Source organism: Chelmon rostratus, chromosome 9 (genome assembly GCF_017976325.1).
Source record: "Chelmon rostratus isolate fCheRos1 chromosome 9, fCheRos1.pri, whole genome shotgun sequence".
NCBI classification, from domain to species: Eukaryota; Metazoa; Chordata; class Actinopteri; order Chaetodontiformes; family Chaetodontidae; genus Chelmon; species Chelmon rostratus.
The window spans coordinates 20,574,485-20,596,736 of record NC_055666.1 but is presented as its reverse complement, the minus strand read 5'-3'; the positions used below and the strand labels follow the sequence as shown (position 1 = coordinate 20,596,736).

The 22,252-nt window shown below is 39.6% G+C and overlaps 1 protein-coding gene across 7 annotated transcripts in view; it reads left to right on the top strand.

Moving 5' to 3' along the window:
- atp8a1 (ATPase phospholipid transporting 8A1) overlaps positions 1-22,252 on the top strand; it is a 101,392-nt gene that overhangs the window by 1,891 nt on the left and 77,249 nt on the right. For 6 of the 7 annotated variants that reach the window (XM_041943533.1, XM_041943536.1, XM_041943531.1 and 3 more), the window contains exon 2: positions 16,066-16,180. In XM_041943533.1, the coding sequence (XP_041799467.1) occupies positions 16,066-16,180 (115 nt within the window). Of the gene's footprint in view, positions 1-10,921; positions 11,045-16,065; positions 16,181-22,252 lie in introns of all 7 variants that reach the window. The other variant, XM_041943535.1, reaches the window with a different exon arrangement.

Below are 22,252 nucleotides of genomic sequence, written 5' to 3'. Positions count from 1 at the left end.
ACTATTGATTAATCGGTCAATTACAAATTTGTGTGCATACATTTTCATTTATTTAAGCCACGATTCATTGCTTTTCTTTAAATTTTAAATTTCTTAGCAAGTTCTGAATGAATGGACTTGATATTGATGATATTGCAGTACAATGAATAATATTGGTTCTGATGTTGGCCTCAATGACCATTATTTTTTTTTGTTTTTTGAAGATTTAAATATTGAGCATCTCTACGATCGAAGCATTGATCTACTCCATAGACCATAGATCAATTGAATCTGTTTGTTGAGTCAGAGAATGTTTCTCAATAAAACATGAGTTATTTCCAATATAAACCAAAAACTGTTACCACATTGTGAATAGTAGCCATACTTGCAAATTCAGTGATTTACTGATTCAGTCATTTTTTTAATTTCATAGATAAAACTAGATGCAAGTATGCCAGTAAAACCAGTTTGTGTGCTGTTTACTTGAAATTCACTCTTTTGTTTGCAAGAATCGTTTGTGGCTTCCAGGGTGCAGCTGACACCATTTCACATTGTGTTGTTGTAAGTGGTTGTGTTTGGTGGTAGTTTTGTGAGTTGGTTTTAAAATGTCACCTGAGAACTTGCAATTATAAAGCAACTGCTCACCCTGTGCACTACAACAGAAATTATAGAGTTATGACACTGAGGGCCCCATGTATCTTACTGGGAGAAATCTAAATTATTAAATACTCATATAGATTCCATAGAAAACTGCTGCTGCAGTCACAAGAGCAAACACGTGAATTATGCAGCAGCTATTGCTGTCAACCCCCAACTACCACACACTATGTTTTTAAGTTACAAAAAGCAAACGATTTTACTGTTTTTTCACTTGACTCCATAGCACTAAGTGTACACTATTATTCCCCTGCTTTAGTGAAAACGGTGTCATGTTTTCTTTGAGAGCATCTTTCTGAATATTTGATTCCCTCGCCTCCTCCACCATGCCAGGTTGATGACCTACGCCGCTGCTCCAACATCAACATCAACATTTCCAGCTTCATGGCTCCATATCTAGCTAGCTGTTTTGCGCAATCACGCGTCTGTTCTGCAACATTTCTTTTTGGATGCTTTTATGAGAGCCTAAGCACACTCCCCACCCTTCAGTTTTATTTTTTAATCACCACAGTGCATCAGGCAGGCATCCATCTAGAAAGGGCAGCCCTCTGCCAGGCTTACCACCTAATCCATCAGCGGCCTGTCCGTCAGCTCCCCATGCTGCACACTCCCCAGTCTTGCCCACCACGTGCTGCTCCACTCCTTGTCACTCTTCTCCGCTGAGCTGTGGAAACATCCGACATCACTGCCAGTCCGTGCCTGGATGTGTTGCCAAAATAACCTTATCTAGGGCACTTAGGGTACAGGTGACGTCAGTAGCTATCAACATGTTTAATGTGTGAACCTGGGATGACAGACAGGCACCTTTTAGACATTGATCTCTCTAATACAGATTTTTATGACAGGCAGGAAGGCCGTTAATACCTGCTTCCACTGTCTAGATGGAAAAGCTGATTGACAGAAGCTACGCAAGTTAAGGTTAGACAGATGGCAAGAAGCACCTTGTTTGCCGCCTTAGCTTGCATGCTTATCTGCAGACAGACCAAATCCCTTCTCACAATTGACACTAAAAGTGGAGATAGGTAGGTGAGCCTGTCCTGTGAGGATGAATCTATCAAAAGACCAAATGCCTGTCCTTTCCTGTCAGCTGATTCACATGATAGAAGGTGCTCTTTAGCATCTGATTGCCAACATACTAGTTTTGAATGGCACAAAGTAGTCTGCTTCATTTTCAAGCTGTACCTTTATGCCATTCTCAAGATTTTTTTCACATGTAAGTGAAGCAGGATGTTCCCCCGTAGCATTTCAATAACACCAGCTAAGCCTCAGTCTGTCTGAATAGTGGTTACAGCATGGGGAGGGAGACTGGAGGGGGATAGGCTGCTCCCTTCTGAAGGGATCGAGAGCTGCCCATGTGCCTGGCGGATCACTGGCTGATAATAATGTGGCACAAAAGCCCAACATGCCACTAAATCCCCTGTCTGGGGCTGCTGGTGTGTCATATCAAGTCCCCTCGGGCCTCTCTACTCTCTCTATGTGCCGGCATGGGACGTTTGCACTCCTCTACTTTCCACTTAATGGGCTGTCTCCATCACTAACCTGCAGCCTCTCTAATATGTGTTTCTTCAAATACTCAGTTTCCCTAGCTTCAATGATTCTCCCCTGTCTGTAAAAAAAGTGGATGTGGCAGGTCAGGAAGAGGGTGCTCGTGTGCACACAGAGATTGATGCAGTGACAAAGAACCTATTCTAATGTTTGGTCATGCATGTCCTTATATTGACCTGAGACAATGAAGATTCATGAGCTGATGAGTGCGAAATTGGCAGACAGAGTCATGAGGATTGGCCATTGGCAGGAAATTGCATTGAATTATTTTTCAAGTAAATGAATAATCACGGGTCGTGATAGTGGCATTTGGGTTAAGGTACTCACCATAAACGTGATATCCCTGACTTCATTTGGCCAGTACATGGTTGCATGCCATTTGCCATTGTCGCGTAACCAATCGAGGCATTAACATGCGTCGATGTCTCATTTTGAGCGACCAACAGTCCAAAACCCAAAGACATTAAATTTACAGTGATATAAAACAGTGAATATTTGCCTTTTTGCTAGATTAACCAGTTGTAAAGATGAAAAAATGTTGCTGAATAATTTACTATCGCTCCACTAATCGATTAATGAACTTACTGTTTCTGCTCTTAAAAAATGTATTGCTGTCTTGAGGACAGTTATAGTGTCTACCTAGCTTCTGCATTGAGCCTAAAAAAACAGTAAAGCACTGTGGCTCTGTGGTTTTCTTGCTCTCGAAAAAATCAAGATTTTGGCTCTGTGCAATACAGTGATCTCTTGTGAAATGTGTTTGTCTATGAGATGCACACACTGCATGAACAGCAGGAAAATACAGCATGCCTGTCAGATAGCTGTAATCCTAAGGGCATAGCTAACGCAGCAGGTACAATATGAAGCCAGCCAAGGGTTCTTTCACACCTAACCTGTTTGGTTTGGTGCGTTTTTCCAGTTATTGTGGTTTGTTTCGCTACTTGTTTCGCTACTGTGCAGACTAAACAACCAGACTGAGATCCTTGAGAGTAGATAATCTCAGGTCTTGTCCCAGTGGTTCATTTGTATTTGGAATGTGATCCGACCTCATTCGGTCCAATTTCTCTGTGCAGATGTGCAATATTAACAGTTGCTCGCAGCGAACTGAAGAATGAGGCAAGGTTGGACCGAGACTAGTGACTCCTTCCTGTGTTCATGTTCTTGCTCCCGCCCCAGACAGATCTGACTAATGAGTGAGGTAAAGTTCTCATTTGGCTCGTAGTGCTACATTTGGGCTTGCTTGGGTTTTTCTCTGTGTGAAAAGAGACCAAGACAAGGGGAAAGTGCACCAATATCATCAACTTGTCAACTGATTTGGACCAAAGCAAATAATTTATATGTGCTAAAATGCCCTTAATCGACATTTCTATGCTGTGCTTCTTTACGTCCTGCGGATCACAGTAATCCTAATGTAATCCTAATGTTTGACATATATGGTTCATTTTCTTTAGATGGTTGTGCCAACAGACCAATAATTCAATGCTCCTGCAATAAAAGCAGTACTGTAATTGATCCTGCTGTTAATAGTTTAAATACATTAATGCTGTTGAAGACTGAGGCTTGAATCATTAATAGACAAGAACTGCATCCATATTATTATTCCCTCTGTAAAGATAAAAGGGGTTATGTCTGTGTTGTGTTACTTTCTTTGTAGCTCTGAATGATGAAGGTGCCATTTTTGCCTGTTAAGCCAACACGTTACTAACATGTCACATCAGGTCAGTGAACATCACTGAAACACTGGGGTGGATTAATTGTCATTGCTCAACCATTTGGATATTACAGCTATTTTTAAAAGAACCTATGATAGAAATTAGCATGTTTTTTGCTCCCATTTCAGATTTGAGTCCTTAGTTTTAATGTTGATTATGTTTCTTTCTTTAGTAAGTGTACTAATACTGAGTTTTGTTGGATGTTTCGATTTAGACATTGCATATTCATGTCAGAGTAGGCCTACATTGAACTTAGTAAAGCTGATTGAATTAAGGTATGTTTGACAGCAGAATGGATCTCCTTCTATCACAGCCTGTGGCAGAAAGGCTTGGACAGAATTTGGCCAGCTCTTTATCCACGTTATCCAAAATAAAAAACTGATTCACCCCTTGACTAACATTCAGTTCCTAGTTAATGTTCAAGCTCAAGAACTGAAACTGGTACTAAATGTCACCTGATTTTCTGCTCTGACATAAACATGTTCCATTTTGAGCAGTGTGTATAAAGAGCCAATGATATGATTTATCTTCAGCACAGTCTTGCTCAACCTGTCAGACAGGAGATGAAACCACCAATCTCTCTGGCCTTACAACAGTGACACAATCAAAAACTTGTAACATCCTGTAGTTGGCCTATAGTTGCAAAACTGCTTGGGAAACTGTGTAACATGAAGCAGCTGCTAAATGTTGGTTTAGACTGGTAATCCTCTAAATGTGCAACATTAAGGTTTTGAAAAGACTGTGAAAAAGGTCTGACAATTGGTAACATTGGGTCTTGCAGTGGTTACGGTACATTTGGAACATGTGACTAGAGGAAGAGATCAATTGTTGGCTTCAAGGAAGAGATTTTAGCACTTAAGCTTTGTCAAGATGCAATAGGTCACCTGAGGCGCTGCCTGCAACTTATTATCATTTTCATTGTTGATTTAATCTAGTCATTATTTTTTTACTAGATTCTTTTTGTCCATTACACTTAAAATTTCACCTGAGAACTGGCAATTATAAAGCAACTGCTCACCCTGTGACACTGAGAGCCCCATGTATCTTACTGGGAGAAATCTAAATTATTAAATTCTCATATAGATTCCATAGAAAACTGCTGCTGCAGTCACAAAAGCGAACACATGAATGGTCTGCATCTAGGCTAAATACATAGAATTGTGAAAAATACACATCACCCACATGTGTTAAATTAACAACCCTATAAAGCAGAGAATCATCACATTTGACAGGCTAGCAACGGCAAATGTTCATATGTTTAAAACATATGACTCTAGGGACAGCAGTGTCGCTTTGTCAGCTGGTTGGTCTGATCACCACTTTGGTCCTGAATAAAATATCTGAACAACTACGAGATAGACTCCCATGACATTTTGTAAAGACAGTCATGTTTCCCTCAGGATGATTTCCCGCCAAAGCTGTGCTTTGTGTTAAATGCTAGTATACAAAGGTTAGCATGCTAAAAAGCAAAGATAAGATGAGATGGTGAATGTGATAAACATGCCTGATTCAACATGCTGACGTTAACATTCAGCTCAGTAGCGCCACAGTTCTGCTAGCATAGCTGTAGACTTGTTGTTTGACAAATAACCTGGCTGATAACACATTTGTTCATTAACTTTCTGTCACTGAACTAATAAATTGACCAAATTTTTTCACCACTACTGAGGCTGTTTCCCTAACAGCTGTGTAGGAACCCCAAGCAAGTTGTTGACACCTTATGTGTTGTTTAGACTATAATCTGGTGTATTATTTAATGCTTATGAATGTGGTTTTGATGAAGATAAGGAACATTTGGCGGTCAGGCACAACATTGACACAACACTGGGACTGAGTGACTGGGATTCACAACGCCTATTTCCTGTTTCCAGACCTTTGTATTGCATACCACGCGCTCTTCCGTTTTACCATTCATAAAGTCGCACACAGTGGAAAGGTTTCTGTCCCTGCAGATCCCCCGCTAAGCTAAGCCAGGCCAGCCCTGTGATGTCACAGCAAGCCCCAGCTGCCTATGTTGTCCCTGGACTGTCTGTCCCACTGTAGCTCGCCTGAGCCTATGGGGAGCCAGACTGAGCCAAATGGGGAGGGGGATTAATTCCGCAGCTGCCCTGTTGTTGTTGTGAGTGCTGGTTACAGCATTGTGATCTGATAAGCGACTTATGGATGTTACTGTTGCTTAGATTGAGGCAGTATCTATATCCCCTTCTAGCCTCCCCCGAACCCATTCACAAATGGTTGGAGATGGGGGGGGGGCTTTCATTTCTGGAACTTTGATTGCCATGAATAGACTGTGGCTGCTCTGTCTGCTGAAATATTTATCTGGCATAAATGAATCATGTGCAGATTTTCCTGTGGTGGTGATGAGAAGATATAAATGGCTCACTGGGTTGTGAGATTGAGAAATCCTGAAGCCCGGGGATTTGGAACAAATGTGACCCTAATCGCTATGGTAGATAGCCTCAGGTGAAGGTGAACAATGTGCAGACTGACAATGCTGAACTCCATATTACACCTCATCTTTCTGTCTTGCTTCTTTTTAGGTACTTGTTATGTGTGTTGGAGCCAAGTCACACTTGTCATTTCGCTGCATTTTCTTTTTTCAGAAAAGTATTTGATGCAGTTTTTCTTCACAAAGCCTCTTTGGTATCATTCATTTGGTCATGTTAGATAATGTCAGTAGCCCCAGCTGTCTGCCCTCACCCACCCTGGCCACGTCACATGCCTCCTCATCTACACTTTATTGACCAGCCTACAACTTTCTCATGCTTCAAAGTGTATGTTTGGTATCTCAACAGTTAGATTGGACTCTGCCTGGACCTGTTTCTAGAAGAAAAAAAAGCTTTTTTACGCATCTAGATTTGTGTTAGACCCCCAGGGATCAACTCATGGACTTTTCTGAACAATCCTCAGGCTTAGTCATGGAGCCAACTAAATCATCACTATGTAATCGTGGATACAGCAGGTGCTGACCAGAAGAAGTTGTAAAATGTAGCCAGCAGGTGACATGACATCTTTTATGATTTGTTATAAAAGCTTTATTTTAGGTCTAACATGAATAGACAGAAATAAGATCCGTTGCTAAAAATATCTCTACCATAACAACGGTTGATCCTCTTATTTTGAAAACAGGGATTACTGCCGTTACTGTTACTGACGATCAGGAGACAACATACTAACCATATTTTAGGGATATATTTTGAAGCTGAAATTTGTCAGTGTATCAAGTCATTATTGTTCCTGTAATTGTTGCAATTAGATGTGTTTAATCCTTTGAGTGTTGGTAGCAACAACTTTATACCCTCACCACTTCCGCCTGACCTGAGCTAATACTTAAACCACCCAGGATATCATAAATCTGCAGAGGATGGTATGGTCTTTAACCTGTTTTTATCTACAAACAGTATATCATGTGACTGTTAAGGTACAGTCAGTTGTTGCTTTAAATTCCAGAGTAATTATGATTTCTCTCTGAGTCAAGTGTGTTACGTTTTAGATTTTGGTTGTTTAAGGTGTTTAAAGTGTACTATATTGTAACCATGATTTTCAGCAGTTAAGAGACTACTCTGATGTGTATGTAGACATACAAAAATTAGCACTGACAATAGAAGCAACAATCTTCAAATCTCCTTAAAAAACCTCTCTGGTCTCACAGAAGGTATTTTCAATGTCCAGTGGTTTCAGAGTGTCTCTGTAACCTACAATACTCAGCCAGGGATAAAAAGACAGACCGGGGAACACCGGCATGCCTTGGCCAATGCCAAGCCATGCTGGGCACAGTTTTTTCCCATTGGGCACACTCTCCAAAATACATGCCCCTTGTGACTATTGTTCCACCCGTCTGTCTGTTGGCTGACACAAGCAATAATCCTGACATCTGGCCTGCATCCAAACTCATTACGACACTCGATGGCATTGATCCTTCCTCTAGAGGCTTCCCCTCCAGAGCTGTGTGCTTCTGCTCTCTCTACTCCTACTGAGCTTTTTTTGGCTCCTTGTTATTCTTTCCTCTCTTCTTTTTCCCTGCCTCTTACATTGTTTTTATACAGCCATCTAGTATGGGTAATATGGTGGTCCCATTAATAGATGAAAGGTGTTGTTATGAAGCGTAATATAACACAAATTAAGAACTATATTAACAGTGAGTATCCGCCTAGTTTCCCGTTCCTTCTCTCTTTATTGATGTCAGGGTAGTTGAGCCGTGACGCGCCTGCAGTTAATGAAATTAGTGCTGAGAAAATGCACAGTGTCCACCAGGGAATTTTAAGAGCAGTTCCCACTGAGATGTCTGTGGTAGTGGCTGAGCATCTTATCCACTCAGTGTGGTAGAAACTAGGTTATTAATACTTATTGAGGAGAAGCTGGGGAAAGGCTATTTTGATGATGGGCCCTGGATAGTGTTGGCCTGTCCGCACTGGCCTTGTTTGTAACTTTTAAATTTGATGAAGGCCAGCGTTACAGTTAGCGTGTGCATGGACGTCAAGCTGGCTTCCATTGTTACTTTTGGTAAGTCAACTGAAACAGCTCTGCGTCTTTCAGTTTCCAAACTGTGCTGATATGAGTAAGTAATGTGAAATACAGGAAGTCTGATTTTATTTATTCTATACAACTAAAATTGTTGAATTGATGGGTCACAGTACTAGACTTCTGTTTCTCTGGCAACTCCTTAAGCCCAGCTGACCACTTTCTGGCTCTAGCTCTACTTTTGCTCTTCTAATCCAATTAAGGTGTTCAATATGTAGCTTTTAATTGGATCAGGTGTGTGAGAATAGTGCCTGTTGGAAATACCTGGAGATCACGTAGCTCATGAACACTTGAGAAGCAATATTTCTAGCTAACTGGTCATAAGTAGCTCTGCACCCAACTAGCTGTAGTCCAAATAACTAAATATACTACAAAATATACTACACAAAAGAAAACAAAAGAGACCACCTTGGTATGTATTGCAGCAAATTGTTAAGAAGAGCTAAGTCTACCACTCACTGCAAATTTGTGCCAGTTATATGGTTTCGTGCAACAACAATTAATCATTTATTTGAAAATTGAACACTAACCTTAAAACAGACACAGTGGCTCATACAGTATAAATTTTGCTGTGTAAAAAGGCACAAGGTACATTGTATTTACAGATGGTCAGAAAGAATCTAAAAGAAACTGAAGAAAATAAAATTTAAATAGGAAACTAAGCAACGTTGTAGTGAGAATCGAGCATTTTTTATGACTGAGTATGAACGCACATGCGGCAGCAATAAACAGCTCTGTGTTGTGTATTTTTGCTTTCTGTAGATTCCCTATTACTGTTATATTGTTATATTAATATTGTACCCTATTTATTGCAAAGCGTTGCTATGATTTACTGGGAAACTGAAATTGTGCCTAACAGGGGATGATGTGGACGGCACTTCAAGCTCTGGCTCCTCATTAGTGTTTTCCATACCAATGTTACTAGCTATATGAGCTGGGCTAACCTAACTAGCAGGGCAACAAATGACACACTGTCCTAGCTTTCTGCGACTGTGTCCAAAATCTTGACTATGAATCATCAACATTTTACACCATCACTGCCGGGTGTACTTGCCATAACTGTACAATACACATCTGTCAGAGGTGAAGCATTGCATTGTGGGATTTCTTGCACAAAATGCATATATGCTATGGAAACTACATTTTTTTTTTGTCCCATTGTGGGAATTTTTGAGGGCATAGTGCATAGATTTTATACCTAGAATTTAGATACTCAACTAAATGCAGTGCTCAGACACACTTGAATGCTGACTGTTAAGTTGAATGGTTTGTATGTGCCAGACCGTAATTGGACTGTACCAGACTAATAAGAGGTTTATAATATGTGGTTTATTGGGCATATTCAATAGAAACGAGACAAAAACAAGTCCAGTTTGGGACAGATATATGCAGTGTTACACCCTTGGTCTATTCAAATCTATTTCCTGCCCCATTTTTTAAATTCAGACTGCTGCCTTGTAAAATGTAAAAGTATTGATAATAGTGCTATGGTATCAACATCTTTTTTTTAACCATACCACCATACTATACATATGTTAAAATACAAAATATTTGCATATTTGGCATAATTGGTCTTTGTTGTCTGCAGCTTTTTCTTAAACTTCAAATACAACCCTTAGTGTCAAAGCTGCTAAACAGAGAAAGCAGAAGGACTGAGTTAAGCAGTAACAGTACCAGCTGCAACTGGTGCATTGCAGCACCTGGTCTACACCAGCACACAGGCTCCTGTTGCGAGGGCTCATTCAGAACACAGAGACACAACATCAATCACAGCTGCTCAGCCAGCTCCTCTGGCCTGCTATTTCACATAGGCCTTATGCTGCAGTCACCAGCTATGCCTGCCTCCTGTTTTCATTTCTCATTGTAGACACTAATTCCTTGATCACCTAAGTCTCTGAAAGATTTGGCTTCTTGATTTGCTTTGTTTGCTGGCTTTGTGCTTTGGCTGGCCATTTGTCTGCAAGCTGAGATCTCTGTTTGGCATATAAATGATTGCTATTGACAGGTAAATGTACAGGAGGTTTGATATCTCACTAACACTGGCCATAAAGTAGTGTTGCAAAAAGAATCTCACTCAAAACTGGAATTATGATTGTCTTTCGTGACTTTTGCAGAAATCATTTTTGGGGCATTGTATGCCTTCTTTAAACAGTATACAGTAGAGATACGACAAGGAGAGAGAGAGATTGGCATGCAGCAAAGGTCCTTGGCCGGACACGAACCTGTGATGCTGCAATTCTTGGCAGGCGCCTTGACCCCAAGGCCACCAGGGTGCCCAAAGGAAAATCACTGAGAATAAAAATATTGTGGGAAATGTTTTCCATGTCTGTGACATTGATACTGTATTTTGTGGTGGTACTCTCTGATACTGCAGATAGAACAGTATTGCTTGCAGAATGTCTGCTGCATTTAAATTGCCTGCAGACTCGTGTAGCGTGCCTTTGAGTCAATGTCTTTCCCCTCACCTTTGCTCAGTGCTGTTACTCATTGCCAACCACCTGTCTTCTCAGTGTTTCCGGGTGAGCTCTCAGCTGCAGCGTCTGTTTAAATGTTGGACAGAAGAGGCTAGGCCTACTGACTTGCAAAGAGGATGGAAGTTAACTGCTCTCCAGAAGGGACCTCCCACCACCAAGGTGATGTAGGCTCAGTGGATCAACTCTTCTGGAGTATTATGTAATGCTGTGGCGACCCTTGCCATTACACTTTTTAGATTTATGAGGTCATGTTTCTGTAAATCCTCACCGGGCCTTGAAAGTGACTTTTATGCTTCTCCTGGAGCCAAAATTAGATCGCATTACGATACTACTATTCAAAAATTCAATTTCACTCTGTGTGCACAGTTCTAATTAGTGTTTTTCAATCTAGGCAAATAATTCTTACATCAACCTCTGTAGATTTCTAAATTACCCGTTTTTCCTCACTGTAACTGAACAGAACTGTCATTAAACTTCCAGGAGTTACTAGCTGACTACATCATATTGTGAACTCCATGCATCTAGGCTATATTGGTCCTTTACCTAAGCAGTACATGTGATAATCACTGACATCATGGTAGGAAGTTTCCCTACTCAGTCAGTAGGCTCCTTAATCTCATGTTGCTCCCTGGATCCAAACACCCTTTGCCACTATGCTAATCCAATAAACCACCTATGCTGATCTGACATCTTGCATAACAGGGCTAGGATAGCCAACCCATGTTTCCCCCGGTGACCAAATGACTACAGGGGGCCAGTTATTTTTAGCCCAAGAGCACATGCTAAGAAGAGGAACTATCAGGAGATGATGGTGGGAAGAAGGAAGGTTTGGCAGTCACTCCACAGTAATCCTTTGTGCTAAGCCAAGTGGATCATTAAAATAACAAGAGCTGTAATTTAAGGTTCAGGGTTTGTGTAACATGAGTGGGAAAGTGCTAAGAGTAAGGTGAGAGTAAGAGAGGGAAAAAAGAGCAGAGAAAGTTGCAAGTGTGACTTTGAAGTCTATGTTAGCCTTCCTCTTTGTTTCCTCTGGACTTGACATGACGTGAAAGAAATACTGTAGGCAGACGGGGGAGGGGGGCATGTTGCAACTGGTGCATATCCGGCAGGGGCTCCTGTTACAGTACCTCATGACACTGCGCTTTGTTGTTGTTGATATTTCAAGCAGCCAGCTTCCCTCACATGTGCCCCCATTCCTCTGTGCCTCGGAAAGGCCCTTCCTTCCATTTTTACACTCCAGGATTTATCTCTAGTTGTGGAAGTTATGCTATGCCTGTGCTTATCTTGTAACCCCTGACACCGCTGCTACTGCTTGCTAGGGAGGGCCGTCCAGCACCCGCTGGATCACATGCATGCAACCTGAGAGTCTATGAATACTGTTGACTTAAGTATTTTACAGTAGAGCTCTCTTGGCAGTGCTCAAGGCACTAATCCAGACGTATCAATTAAAACATGACGATAGGGAAATGTGAACCTTTTTTTTTTATAATTTCTCATCTTACAAACAAGATGATCCCTGTCAAATCTTCTTCTGTACGCGTGTCAGTTATTTCAGCTTCAAATGGTGCTTCAACACACAATATGTAATTTCTGCCTCTAGGGGTCTCTCAGTCACAACAATAACAAAAGACGTAGTTTGATGATGCCATGAAGTGGCGAGGGATCATGGGAGTTGTTGTCTTCACTGCTGATCAATCACCCCCATACAGATGAAATTTACTAATAGTGCTCCATTATGGGTGAGTAATACAAACAATCAAACAATAGAGTGGCTATTGCTAGCTACTTAGTTCACCGACTTCCTTTCCCACTATCTGATGTATTTTCTGGCGTTTCCTGTGTTTCCGTGAAAGTTATAGCAACTACAAGGGAATAAAGGAGATATGACGCCATTGGCAAGTGACCAAATGAAACGTGCCGTTGTGTAGCATTTTTTCACTATTTTTAAATGGTTAATCAGTGATCAAAATAGTTGCTGGTTATTTTTCTGTTGATCGACTAATCAGTTAACTGACTAATTGCTCTACATTCAATATCATTAGTCCAAAGACTGAATCTGTGACCTGAAAATATTACCAGGGCCTTATTTCCTTCGCTGGCATCATGTTGCTAAGCATCATGTTTGTTTTGTAAGTTTCACATATTTTTAAAAGAATTAACAACTATCCTCCATCATATATTGTATGTATTTAGACCTTGAGAGATGTGTAGGGTAGAAGTTACACTGGATATCCATTCCAGTCCTTGTACATCTTTGTACATCTTTGCCAGTCACTCTGTTCAGTAGAGCGATTCTTAGTGTGTTTCCTATTTGCCATCCCGCACTGCGTAAGCATCTTCAAGCTAGAGGCTTGATATATTCCCGCAACATCCCTAGACATCCTTTTTTCATGACGCAGCATGTCTGCAGCATGGAAAGAAACAGTACATGGTGTCCATCTGTTATGTTTTGTTGCCTGCAGTGGCAGACACAGAAATGCCTTGTGTTGATCACAAAAATAACTATTTTTAAGTGTTTTTTTTAAAAAAATTGGGAAAAATGCACGCCTAAGCATTTCTGCAACCCATGTAGAGCTGTCATTTGATGTATTGATAGCCAACATTGCTACATCCCACATGGTTGAACTTTGTGGGAGCAGAGCAGTGGTGCCTCTTCCAGAGAAGGAGGTAAAAGAGTGTTATCCATCTAGAATGAGTGTTTGCTAGAGCTTGAGGTTCAGCTCTGAGAAGTACTTGATAATGTCCACCATAAAGGCCAAATCACACAGACTGAGTTTGCATGTCAGATTTTCCTTCATCTCAATAAATTATTCGACAAAACTTGTCTGCATAACACCGTCTCTGTCAAATTTTGTGAAAACTGCTTGTTGGGCATCGACACTCTGCCAAAGACCATTAACTTTATTTAAGCACATTTGTCCTTGTAGCTCATCCAGTAGTTTAGTATGTTTCAATCTGTAATGACGATGAGATTGGCCCTTTTCGTCAATACAAGCGCATCCCCACTAACTAATGGCACACTGGCTTACCTTTTACTTGAAAAAAAAAAAAAAAGTTGTGTAAGTGTGTATGTTGCCATGATGCATTGGCAAAATATCAACTGCTACGTGCGTGTTGCATTCAGGGGCCACTCAGAAGGACATGTCAGTCTATTATTTTATGTTATTTTCTTTAATTGCTTAAGGTTAGGCTTAGGCCAAGGTCACATTCCTTACTTACACATTGTCTGATACTGCAGTGATAACAAATGAATATGCAACAATTCAATTAAACAAATGTTCAAAAATACAGTTGGATTAAAGCCTTGTATGGACATGGCCTCTGTATTGTACTGTAGTTATCTGTCACCACATTGCTGTAGCTGATTCAAACAACAGATAAGTCCACTCTTGCTAGCAGGATGTCATTCTTAACAGGAAATGTCCAGCTCTAATCACAATGCATTTCCTGTAACAAATGGAAAGTCTTCAGCGGTAGTTGCTGAAATGTGAGCTTTGAAAAGTCTCTTAAGTAATCAGACTATGGACATTTACTGAACAGTTTGGACGTATAAAAGTTGTTTTTAACAAAGGCAGTTAACTTTTGTTAGGGTATTCTTACTTCACTTCAACGTTAAAACCTGAAAGGCCCTCTCTAGAACCTGTGTTTGTTTTGTCTGGTTAGGGCTGACCATGATGGTAGAACACCGTGGCCTCCATGGAGGAGGACATGCTCCTTATGTAGATATGAAGGGCTCGTTGCAAGCAAACAAAAACACAATGATTCTTGCTTTAAGGTGATTATACACTAATGAAGACATAATTATGAATATTACATTTCTTCCAATAGATCCTAAATCCTGCACACTGGACCTTCAAAATGATAATTGGAGTATTATGCTGCTTTTAGATTATTGCTCATACAGATAATTACAAATGTCTTCCTAATGTATTGTGTTGGCTGAAATGATTGTAGCATGCTACAATTCCTAATACATTGTGTACTCCATCATATATTCTTTGCAATAAAATAAAGGTATTATATTATTGTATTATACAACCCCAATTCCAGAAAAGTGACGCTGTGTAAAGCATAAATAAAACAGAATGTGATAACTTGCTAGTCCTTTTTGACTTACTTATTTACTTACTCAGTTGAAAATAGTACAGTGACCTGATCACCTTCACAGATTGTCCTAAGCAGGGCATACACAGCTCACACAAGTGCAAAAGTCTCATGTCTTATCTTAAATACAGTATGTGTCACTGTTATGTGATAGCAATATAAGTATATGATGTTCTAATCATGTTTTTATTGAACAAGTGAACATAAAAATATTGTCTAATATTAAATTCATAGCAAGTTATTGGGGTCAGATTATACAACCCTGATTCCAAAAGCAATGCTGTGTAAAACGAATGAAACAGAATGTGATCATTGCTAATCCTTTTTGACATACACTCAACTGAAAACAGTAAAAGGCAATATATGTCAGATTTGACCTCATCAACTTCTTTGTTTTTTGTAAATATCTGCTTATTCTGATTTTGATGCCAGCAACACATTTCAGTCCAGTTGGGACAGGAGCAACAAAAAACTGGGAAAGTTGTGGAATGGTCCAAAAACACCTGTTTGGATCATTCCACACAGGTGATAGTATCATGATTGGGTATGAAAGGGGCCTCCTGGAAAGGCTCAGTCGTTCACAAGCAAGGATGGAGCGAGGTTCACCACTTTGCAAACACATGATTGTATAAAGAAGATTACACAGGCTCAGGAACACTTTGTAAAATTGTTGTCCGTAAACACAGTTCGTTTGCAAATGATTGCATTCTGTTCTTAGTACATGACATTTTTGAAAAGTATTAAGAGAAATTTTACAGTTCTAACTTTATTCATCTCAGCACCAAAAATGTTCAAAGTACTTTTTTTGTTTTTACTCAAAAATTATCCAAAAATTGATATAAAGAAAAAAGCTTGATATCTAAGGTCTCTAAAGCACCAAGGTCAACTGCTTTCTATACATTTTTTCCTCTGAGTGTTGAAATTACTGACTTGCCTTTTACAGACTCCAAAATCTCCTTTGGGGTCTTTCCGAAATGCATCAACTCAAAAACTTCAAAGACCTTTTCATCTTAAGTTTGTTTGTGCTTAAAGCAGATTTTGTTTCTTATAGAATGTCTTTTTATCCCATGCTGCAGGATATGAAAAGACAGAGGACGCATCAGAAAAGACATCCCTAGCTGACCAAGAAGATGCCCGACTGATACACCTCAACCAACCGCAGTTCACCAAGTTTTGCAGCAATCGAGTCAGGTAAGGAGATTGGTCTTTATGGAAATGTAGTGAATGTGATGGGAAATTTGTCCCATATCTTTAGTGTGGAGAATCTGTAATTAAAATGGTTTGACTGAAAGCCACACTATTTGGTCATGTATCAAGATATAATTCATCAAAAACTGCCTGTTTTCCCCTGAGCACCCCCTTCAAAGTAAAGTGCGTATCTGCTTGTCATCTTTGCATTTAGCTGGGCATTGTGCCTTTTTTGTGTGTTGGGAAACTAAATTCTGTCTACTTGTCTACCCACGATGGTGCCTCAGATTAGATTTACACAATGGTCTGCTCATCCAGATTTTGCGTTTTGATGGGCAAACTCTCCTCACTAAGCCGAGGAACAGGCTTGTAGCAGTCCTGCAATCAGAAGAAAAACCGAATATATAATCTGAGATTTACAGCTAAAGATGATGACAACATATACAAAAAGTAGAGGTTTAATGTACCAGTCTGTCTTTGCTAGTCTTGAAAATACAGCTTCATACAAATCCCACAAGGTTGTCCTCTATCACTTACCATCCAGCTTTTCCAGTGTAATTATGTAAAGTGAAGATGCTTTTCCCATGTCGCTTAAAATTACATTTCATCCCAGCTGCTTAAAAAATTCACACTCAAAGTTGTATTCTCTCAAGGATTTTGCTTTGTGTGAATTGCTGCTATTTTTGACTTGGTAATGGAAACCCAGAGGCCATCAGTGCTTTTCATGGTGACCTGCAACATAACTTGCCACTTTGCCTTTAACCCTACATTAACCTTTAGAGTCTCAAGCAAAACAGTTGAATTCAAGCATGCCTAGACTGTGAAGCTGCTACTTAAATGTCAGCCTGGAGAGAATTTCCTGACAGAAAGCAATCTTGAAAAGTCCAAATGCATTTTAAGGGCCTTTTGAACATGTTGTAAAAAATTTGTCTTGAACATTCCTCCTCTGGCATTGATAAAACCTCCTCTCTGGTCACCAAAATGACATGTTAAAATGTTTTTTTTCCATGCAAAAATCCCTTCATGACCTAAAATGGCTTAGATGTAAATCTATAGTTTTGCCTTCATTTAGTATGCACACATCTATGAGTATGCAGGTAGGTAAGAACATAACAGTAATAGCTTGACATATGCTGTCATGATATGGAAAGCCCCACCTGTGGGTTGACCAGATGGGTTCGTTACAAATGTGATGTGTGAAAACATGGCTATCTGAATTCATGTTTTTGAGACTGTCATTGGTCCACGGCAGTTGGTTTCTTTGGAGCAGGTCTTGAAGAGAAAGCATTAAAGATACTTTGTGAACTCTGCCCGTCTCTGGTGTGACTGCAAAGCTTTAGCATAAACTACGTAGCTGACTGAGCTATGATATATTTTACTTAAGAAATCTTGTATTCAATCTTTAGATGACTTTTGAATACAGGCCCCGTAGTTAAAACAGTGCAGAGTGCAGTGATTTTGAGGCGAGACATGACCATGACAGCATCCTCAGCCATATGATATTTGATAAGTACCTGCAAGATTTGTATCACCAGTGATGCCTTGGACCAGATATACCAGACTGGTCCTTTTTACCTGGTCGTTCCTCTTGGAGGAGTGCAGAGCTTTTAGCATTAAAGGTCAAGCTTGTTGGGTCAGGTCGTCCTCTGTCAAGGAACATTACTGTTAGCATTCCTGCTGCATGAGCAGCTTGGGATATGTATGTGCTTACATAGACAGAGCTTTAAACTGAACAGGATGATAAATTAGAAATGCAAGTGTTCTTATGGTTATGCCATTTGCTAGGTCAGGTTCATGTATTGACTTGACAAACAGCAGACGCAGGCAGCTAAGATCTCCCCAGTTTGTTTCCTTAAACTACTCAACTGTAAGAAAACCGATGCTGAGTCTACATTTTCTCAGTTGTTTTCTTAAGATTCTTTTATAGTTAGATAGGTAGGTCTCACATTAGTATGTTACCTGTCCTTTTTTGTGTTTTACTTTTAGTTTGGTTATTAAATTTTAACAGACCCAGGTCAATTTGCATTATTAACCTGTTTGGAGCACCAGCTGGTTGATGGTTGAATATTATTGCGTCAGAGAAGTTTAGGGAATATTGCCTTTGCTGTGAAAGTGCACCTCTGCATATTTTAAAAATAAAAGTGGATACAATTTTTGTGACCTTACCGGAGGTGGTCATTAATTCAGTGGGTGGCCTGCCCTCACTGAAAAACGTAAAAAAATATATCACGTTCCAGTCCACGTTCCACGGTCCATTCAGGTGAAGCCGATGCTGTTAACACACAAGCACTATGGTCAAATTAAGGCAAATAAAAAATATTAAGAATAATTTAATTGATTTTTATAAGAATATAAATGACTGATATTTCATTAAGATGAATATTGTAGCATTGAGCATGTCCACTACCCAGTTTAGTCAGATTCAGTATCAGTTGGCTCAGATATGGCTGACATTCAGTTCAGTACTGATACTGTACACAACATACCAGTTAACAGAAGTATGTATAAATGTTTGAATGCTTGCAGTGCAGATTGTACAGATTACAGCAGACTTTGAGCACACAGTGATTTGGGTGGCAGCCTGCATGTTAATGCCTTTTCAAGCTGCATTTGCTTCAGACCAACCACTTTTGGATTTAACTGTGACGCATTCAGCTTGTGTCTTGTCAAATGATTTCAGAGGTTTAAGTGCTGCTGCATCATTTGAACACAACTTGCAGATGACTTGGCTTTGTTGAGTTCTTCTTTGTCCTTGTAGTTTTTGAATCCCAAATGTATCCAAACCTTAGAGGCACATTAGGCTTCAGTCTGCGCTAAAGATCTAATTTCTTCAAGAGGATCGGTTGCTGTGATAAATGATGAATCTAATCTTACAAGCAGACCTCACAGGTTTCTTGCTTTCATTTGCTTCCATTCTCCCTCTGCAGCATCGCTCCCTACAGTATGTGTAACTGCTCTGTACGCATGTGACCTTTTAACAGACAGGTACCCTGCTCTCACTATTGTGCATAAGGATTGTTGTGGATTGTTTATTCAGCTGAACTGGCTGCTGGCAGATCTTGTTGTAATTTAAAGGTGAAGGAGAACTTATTCTATGGCAAACAGAAGTAGCTGTACAAACCATTTTACTGATGTGTATCCATGAAATGCTGATATGTCTTGTGTGGAAAACAAGGGACAATTGAGACATGCATAAACAGACAATGACCCATGCACACATGACTACCCATGAAATGAGTATAATTGACTGAGCAGAGTACCTAAATTTGCCTTACTCGCCAAAGCACATGAATTACACATTTCACTAAGTGGTATTTATACATCTTTATCAACTTATAGGGTGGCTTTTTAAATTACTGTGACCAAATTTGACTGTTTCATTTTAACAGCATACCATAATTATGTACTTAACTGTGCACATGACACACACCACATAATGATATTTAGCATCACAGTTAAATGAGTGAGCTGCAGTACTGCTTGTCTGCAGTGTTACAGATTTCAGTGCACAGATACAGGAACACCTTGAAAGGACTTTAAACAGGAGGTCATTGATCCGTACAGGTTACCGGTCCAACCAGTTGTTCGACTTTATACAAATCCTGTGTGCAGATGTGTTTGCATACAAAATTAATCCTTTATGCCCACTCTGACTTTATCTAACCAACTGTCTGACCATACAATCACCATATACAGATTCTATGTATATTTTGATGTAATAAAACAACAGATATATACGTTTTGCAAATGATCTGTATAATTGTATTCAATTACAATTAGAACAATGCTAAAATTCCTACTTTGAATGAAATATCATTATTCCTATTATTATTCATTGTATCAAAAATATTGATTAGTCTCAAAAATAAATGGAAACCCCATATGTTTTGTTTTTTAATGGTAGAATGGAATCATCTTTATTAAAAAGTAACAAAGGTTTGTCGACATGCAGGGGGGTTTCACCCTTAACTGTGATCTTCATCTGGCAACAGCTGGTTGACATTTCTTTCTATTTGTGGCCCCTGGAAGCCCATTCAGAGCCAGCCATGGCCCATGGGTGGGCCATGACCCAGTCATTTAAACAACATAATCCGCTGTCATTACCAATCATGGACATTTTGCCAGCCAAAGTGCAGAATATCCTTTTGGTTCTCCTCCAGGTTTTTGTGTGTTAACGTTTGATGCCAATGACCTTCACCTGTGGAACGGTGGAGAAAAAACCTTGAAATCTAATCAGTGTTGCAAGATTTTGCAACAATTTGAACAATATGAGTTTGATTGTGTTTAAATCGAACTATTTATGTTTAAATCTCATGGGGAAAGTTTGGTGTTTCATGTGGTTTTTGGATGTTCAACTTTGTAGAAAAGATGTGAGGTGCCAATAAAAGGTGTGGCATGTCAAAAGACAAACCAAAAAAGACATTCGCAGTGACTTCCTGTATAACGTCAAACCTTATAGCTATATTGGGAATGTTCATGGAATCAAAAGATCGGTGCTGATTGGTGCTGCATGGATACCCAGATTATTAAAAGATATCCAGTTTATAATTTGGCTATCTGTGAGTGAGTCAAGGAGGTGCTTCTCACATATCGTCTTGATCTTCAGGGTGCTTCCAGGAAATAAAATGTAAGATCTATAATCATCCATTAAGCAGTGTTAAATGAGCTCTTTATCTTGCCCTGCCACAGTGGAGAAAGTAATGTAGTGTACAATAGTAACTAGAGAGGAGGACAGGGCATGCTTTACAGTACTACCCCATGAGATCAGAAATAAGGCTGGAGGGAAGAAAATAAAGAGAGATATGAAGCCCAGGGCCATTAGGCTAAATCCATGTCAGAGCTTCACCAGCCACTGTTTCTTCATATCTCAAGGGATGGACTGCGGGTAACTACAGTGTGTATTAGCGCTAATATCCAGTGGGTCCACCAGTACTTAATATCATTGCACTCATGATATTGTTATGGGCTTTGGATGATGTATTGAGAAGTATTTCACAACATCTAAGAGGCTACTGTATTCAGATGGTGACTTTACTGAACATTAAATGATTAAATCAGATCTACATCAGAATTAATAAGGGAAAAAATCTCTCAAACTGACACACAAACAGATGCACATACATCATAACACGTAGCAAACTAGATACAATACTGCTTCCATGTAATAAAGCTGCCTATATACAAATTCATTAGTAAATTGAATCTTTTATTTAACTTTTTTTGCTTGTATTTTGCTTTTATTGTTGTACTTTTATTTGTTGTGTTAGAAGGATCTGTCCTTTCTCTCAATGATGTTTATCTTTAAATTCAAACATTGGTCAAATACATATAAGGCCTATAGAAATACCCAAATAGATACAAATGTATTTGCATTTCATTTGTTTGTCTTTTTAAACCTGCAGTGCGAAACTTTTGTCTCCTCCCTCTGGCAGTCGGAGTAATTACACAAGCACTGTCAGCGTGCTTTTGACGCCATAGGCTCCGCCATACTCTTACCTGCTGTAGCCTACTCTGTCACGATGGTTGCTCCTCCCTTCAGCTCTAGCAAACCATCAATCATTGCTAGCTGATGTAAATGTGACTGGAAACCCTGTTCACTTTCATTTTTGTTCTATGCGAATTTGTAAACCTGAGAGAAACAAAATTTATTTCAATAGCTCAACTTGAAATTGACCTCGGGAAATCGTGGAATTCACGTGAAGTCAGATACATGGTTTTCAAAGTAAAAATATTTTAATGTGATAATCAAATGAATATGACTTGACTTTGCATCCATGTTATTCTGCTATGTCAGCAGCAGTGATGAAAATATTTTTAACATGACAGTAAATCTTTATAAATTTCTGTAGATTTACAGGTGACCCAGGAACTATGATTTTTTTTTCTTTTCAGAGTTACTAAAATAACAACAGTAGACTAGACTAAAGACTAGACTTTGTTGAATGAAACAAAGCTGGTCCTTTCTTGACCCTTGTTCTGACAAGGCTCTTCATCAGGCTCCTCTGTGAGGCTGGTATTACATTGTACTGCTGTCAGAACAATGCCTTGCTTGTACTCACTTGCCTTCACTCTGTC